Raw genomic sequence first — 5,647 nt, forward strand, 5'->3', positions numbered from 1 at the left:
CAAATTTGTTGCCAATCAGTTTAGACGTCTCCATAGTAAAAAGCTACAGCACACTTTCCGCTTTTACTCTTACCATTGGAGGACATGGGCTGCCTGCTTCATTCAGGTTGCTTGGCGTCGATACAAGAAGAGGACTCTGGCAAAGAACCTTGGCATGAGAGAGTCATTCTCATATAGTGTTGATGGGCATGTAGCTGATGAAACTGAACAAGATGAGGAGGAGCATCCTGCTGCATCTTCATACGCCGCCTCGCAAGCAAAACAGAACTTGGGTGTCACAATGCTGGCTTCAAGGTTTGCTGCAAACACAAGGAGAGGAGCTCAGAAAGTCAAGGATGTTCAATTGCCTAAATTGCAGAAGCCTGAAGAACCAGACTTCTCAATGGAGCCAGAAGATGAATAGTTCTTCAACTCTTCCAAAATTACATCATATGTCATTTCCAATGGTGAAAAAGGATACCAAAAATTCAAAAACATCATTAGCTGTTTCAAAAATGTATGATACCATTAGCCTGTACTTATGTTCAGCATGTCTTGTTGAAAGTAGGATCTTCCCTTAGTTTAGCTCAATTTACAGCCAAAGGCATCTATTTGTGGTGGTGTAAAACTTGCATTGAGTTGTTGGCTGAATATTGATATCCATTAAAGTATTGATTAAATGATTAAATTTACATATTCTTATTAACTTTAACTTTTAAGAAAAGTGAGATTCTATATTATATCAAAGCCATTTGGCTAACGTTAGTGTTGGATCCAAATGGTCCCGTGAATTTCCTTATTTTTCTGATTTGCTTCTCTATTTGTGTTCGATCCAAATGTTCCCATGAATTTCCTTATTTTTCTGTTTTGCTTCTCTATTTCTGTCATTTCTCTACTTAGCCCATGTTATAGAATCCCCAATGCACCAATTGTTGCCGAGCCTTTTGCCTGTTGCCGCATTCAACTAAATATGCATCGAAATGTTCTCAAAGTCTCCTCAATTTGACTTTGTGGACAAGAGAGAGAGAGAGAGAGAGAAAAAAAAGAAGAAGAAGAAGAAAAAAATTTCCGTCGATAAAAACACACTAAAAAAAGGAAATTGAAAAAAAAAAAAAAAAAAACACAGAGAGAATTGGTTGAAAAAAATAAAAAAATGCTGAACAAGGCATATGTTTGGCCATGTAGCCCATTTAAGGCCAACAGTTGGCCTGTTCCAGCCATAGTTGTGACGACTCGCTTAATTAAACATGACTATTTTTTTTTTTGTTTTAGAAAACATATTCTGAGTGAAGCGAATTGTCACAGTGGCATGGCGATACCTCATTATGCCATGAACCCATGCATTAACCTAATTGACATAATATACAAATCTTATAGTAATATATGCATCATAACTATGATTCATCAAAGTCCATATCATTACGGTGAAAACTAAATAACATTAGACATAATATATTACATCAAAGCTAACATGTAAATCTAGGTGAATAAAGTTTACATACAAAATAATGGCTATACAAAAGTGTCACATACAACACGAGTCATATACAAAATATCATCTGTCTAAGCATATATATAAATGCTCTACAAAATAATGGACTAACAACTAGTCCTACCAAAAGACACCAAGTGCATCTCGTCCTTAGTCATCATAGTAGCCCAAATACATGGCTACATCCTCATTAATTGCCTCTGAACCTACATCAACATTGTCATCTACATATTCATGGAACAAGCCATGACCACGCAACGGATATATGAGTCAACGGTCTCAATAAGTACAAATATTACCGACTTTTCCAATGAGCCAGCCTCCTACTACTATGTAAGTTTACAATAACAACTACATAGGTATAGCCAATAAAGTAAACATCATAATCTTTGGAGTCATTTGAAAACATACTAATTAGTTGTGGATGTATAAGTGGGCTCCAATCTTCCGCTTGGAAAAAGATATAAGAGTAAGTTCAATGACTTACTGAGTATAATGCACATGATGTACATGTCATTATATGATGAACTCAGTTGTTTATAAATTACATACAACAATATGGGGGCCACAATTCATCATATGATAATGAGTGCAATATAGATATAGTACATGTTGTAACATAATAATCATGTCATAGTTCAACTCTATATGATCTACCTGAGATATCACTACAAAAAGTAGGGCAATTAATGACGCCTTAAATAGTGTCGTTTTGTCAAAACGACATTATTAGGCGTTGGTTAGGTGTTCAAACGACATCTCCCAAAAAGAGGTGTTGTTTGAACAGTGCAACGACACCTTTTTTTGGTGTCATTACTGTTCAAACAACACCTCTTTTTTTAGAGGAGTCGTTTGAATAGTGAAATGACTTACCCATAGTGACCCAATTTCACTATCTCTCTCTCTCCGACCTCCTCATTGAGTGCCGTGGCCGCTACTTCGACCTTCTCAGCTACTTTGGTGCGCCATCCTCCTCAACTACGTCTGCCTACAGGTATCTCTCTCTCTCTCTCTCTATCTATCTCACACACACACACTGATATATATATATACACACACACCAAGGAGGGGGTGGAAGCACAATAAATAAAATGATTGAAAATATTATGCAGGGATATGGGGATAGGATGATTAGGTGGTATAAGCACCTGCCATTAATGGTATGCAGTAATTAAGATTAATGATAATTAATAAAATGAAAAATGTCTTAATGATAATAAGTAAATATGAAAGGGATAGGGCAATCAGGTGGTAATCCACCTTGCAGGAATGTAGTGCAATATAAAAGTAATTAAGAATAAGCGCGAAATTGGAGCGAATAAAGGAGTAATAATCTAAAATTTTAATAACTACAAACTTATTATTACTGCAACAGATATTACTTACAGAAGTAATAACAGGGCAGAATACAAGGAAAAGTAGTAGGAGTGAAGAAGCAAAGCAGGATACAAGTAGAGTGGCTGAGAGGCTTAGAGTATTTCAAAAATGGGTGAAAGCTTCTACCTCAACAATAAGGGAGTTCGTCCTTTTATAGGCGAATTCCAATTGGTAAAATAAAATTACATCAGTAAAATTTAATGGCAAAAGTAAATTCTTCGCAGTACTGTAATGTCGGCAGACAAAATAGTCAATAGTGAAAGTAAAAATAATAATGGCTTTAGTAGTAGTAGCAGCAGAGTAAGGCAATAATGGCAGCACTGTAGTGTCGGCAAACAAAATAGTCAACAATGAAAGTAGCAAAGATAAAGGCTTCAATCGGTAGTCGGTGAAAGGTAAATTAATCAGAGACTTCAATAGTGAACAGCAGCATCAGTTATGAAAAGTAAATCAATTGGTGAATTCAACAACATCAATCCAGGAAAATAAAGACAGCAGTAGCTTCAATAGTGAAGGCAAAAACAACAGCATCAATAATATTACAAATCTTCAAGTCCAGGGAAATAATCGTCAGGGCTATAACTGGAATTCCCAAACCATTCTCTTTTTGGATCAATAGTAGCTTCAGAAGATGCTTAAGATTCTTCTTCATCATCTTTGTCTGAGTTGTCATCCAAAGATTTCAAAAAGGCTTTCAATATTTCCTTCTTTTTCTTAGAAGATTTTTTCTTCAAAGAACCAAAGGAAGTAGCAGCAGTAGGGGAAACCGTAGCAGTGGTCTCCTTGGGAGTAGGAGAAGATAAGAAAACACTGGGAGTTACAAGTTTAGAAACAATCTTGGAAGGTGAAACTTGAATTTTTGGCATTTGGGCCAATTTTGAAACGGTATCAACAATAATATCAGTCTGTGGAAATTTGTCCCACCGTTTAACATACCAATGACGTTCAAGCTTATCACCATTAATGACATATTGCCATTTCAGGGTGCAAGGAATCTTGTATTTTCTGACAAACTGTAAAATGTGAGGAAACTTTGCACCATGATCATCAGTTCTGTAGTGATTCTTGAAAGTACTAAAAGCTTTAACAAGTTTGAGGGGGAGGATATCTGGGATGAGTCCAAAATTCATCCACCATTTGGAGAACCAGAGAGGGAGAACACCTCCGAATTCTTTATCAAAATTAATGAACCAAGAATGGTCAAATTTGGGATTCTGGAAAAGCATAAATTTAGACTAAGCCTCTATGTAATCATAATAGCAATAGGAAATATTATCAAAACCGGCTAGATTTCGTGGCTTAGTGGGATGATCTCCCCAATCTTGTTCAGAAATGATTTTGTCAAAGTAAACACTATGAAAAAGTAATTTTGCGAGTTCAGTCTTGCAATAAATAGGCTTGAAATTGGTAGATTTTGTTTGTAACAAAATATTAGTGTAAAATGAAAGATTTTTCTGAGGATGCTCAAGGATCCAGAGAAAAAGATGGGGGAAGTAAGAGAGAGCAAGTTGAGCTGGAAATTTAACATGAGCACGATTCATTTCAATATGAAATAGATGTTGGAAAAAAGGAACAATAACATAAGCAGATGGTTTATCATATTTAATAAAAGTAACTCTGGGTTTCTAGGAAGAAACAACAATAGGATCATAAGCATTTAGGCGATTCAGGGCAGAAAGCCGAAAACCTGTTAGTAATAGCAATTGTTGAGGCAATGGGGGGAGATTCTGGTTTCAAGGCCAAAGCCTTAAAGTCAATCTTCTCCTTGTTTTTTTGCTTGCCATGGTGGCACTGCAAAAATTCACGAGTGAGAAAGTCTAGAATAGAATTATTGACACCTTTAATATATTCAATATCAAAATCGAAAACACTCAAAATAGCTCGCCATCTAGCAAAAATTTGTTTTGACGCAATATTTTCAACATCTTTTTTTCAAAATATACTTAGCAGATTTACAATCAATACGTAATAGAAATTTTTGGTTTAATAAATCAGATTGAAATTTAGTAATGCATAAAACAACAAAAATAATTTCTTTTTTAATAGTACTATAATTTGATTGCGCATTATTCTAGGATCTAGAATGGAATTGAACAATTTGTTCAAGAGATCTGGGGGAAATAACCTGTTTCAGAATACCTCTAAAGCCAATTTCAGAGGCATCAGTTTCAACAATTTTGAAAGTATTATCAGAAGGAATACCTAAGCAAGGTAGAGTTTTAACGTGACTCTTAATTTCTCTAACAAGTGAACTATGAATATTAGTCCAGGGAGGAGGATTGTTTTGTAATCTATCAAACAAAGGCTTGCAATGTTTTCTCAAATCTTTGTAAAAGTTAGCAATGTAATTCAATGAACCCAAAAATCTCTGGAGCTGGGTTTTATCAGTGATAACATTAGGGAATTTATCAGCAAATTGAATAGCTCTATCAATGGGACGTATTTGTCCTTCAGAAATATAAAAACCAAGGAATCTAATCTTGGTTTGGAAAAGCTTAATCTTTTTAGCAAAGACTACGGCCTCGTTTGGTTCGCGGAATGTCTAATCCATTGAAAAATGATTAGTTACTATTGGGAATAGAAGAGTGTGGAATAGATTAGCTATTCCTATTCCTTTGTTTAGTTGTAACGCTGGAATAAAATAGGTAATCTTATTCCTTCATTTGGTATAATGCAATATGTTGGTGAATGGAATCATATTGTGATCAAATTTTCCAAAATACCCTTATAATACAAATACAATTTATATTATTAAGGACTTTCATTCTTTTAAAAAAAAAAAAAAAAAAAAAAAAAAAA

At 34.9% G+C, this 5,647-nt stretch overlaps 1 protein-coding gene across 1 annotated transcript in view; it reads left to right on the top strand.

The window, feature by feature from the left end:
* The window catches only part of LOC132190834 (cyclic nucleotide-gated ion channel 17-like), a 2,466-nt gene extending 1,878 nt beyond the window's left edge, over positions 1 to 588 (top strand). Inside the window, exon 3 of the mRNA XM_059605869.1 lies at positions 20 to 588. Coding sequence (XP_059461852.1) covers positions 20 to 403 — 384 coding nt within the window. The 3' untranslated portion in view covers positions 404 to 588. The remainder of the gene's footprint in view (positions 1 to 19) is intronic.
* Positions 589 to 5,647: the final 5,059 nt, after the last annotated feature.

This window comes from Corylus avellana, chromosome ca8 (assembly GCF_901000735.1).
Source record: "Corylus avellana chromosome ca8, CavTom2PMs-1.0".
Classification (NCBI taxonomy): domain Eukaryota; kingdom Viridiplantae; phylum Streptophyta; class Magnoliopsida; order Fagales; family Betulaceae; genus Corylus; species Corylus avellana.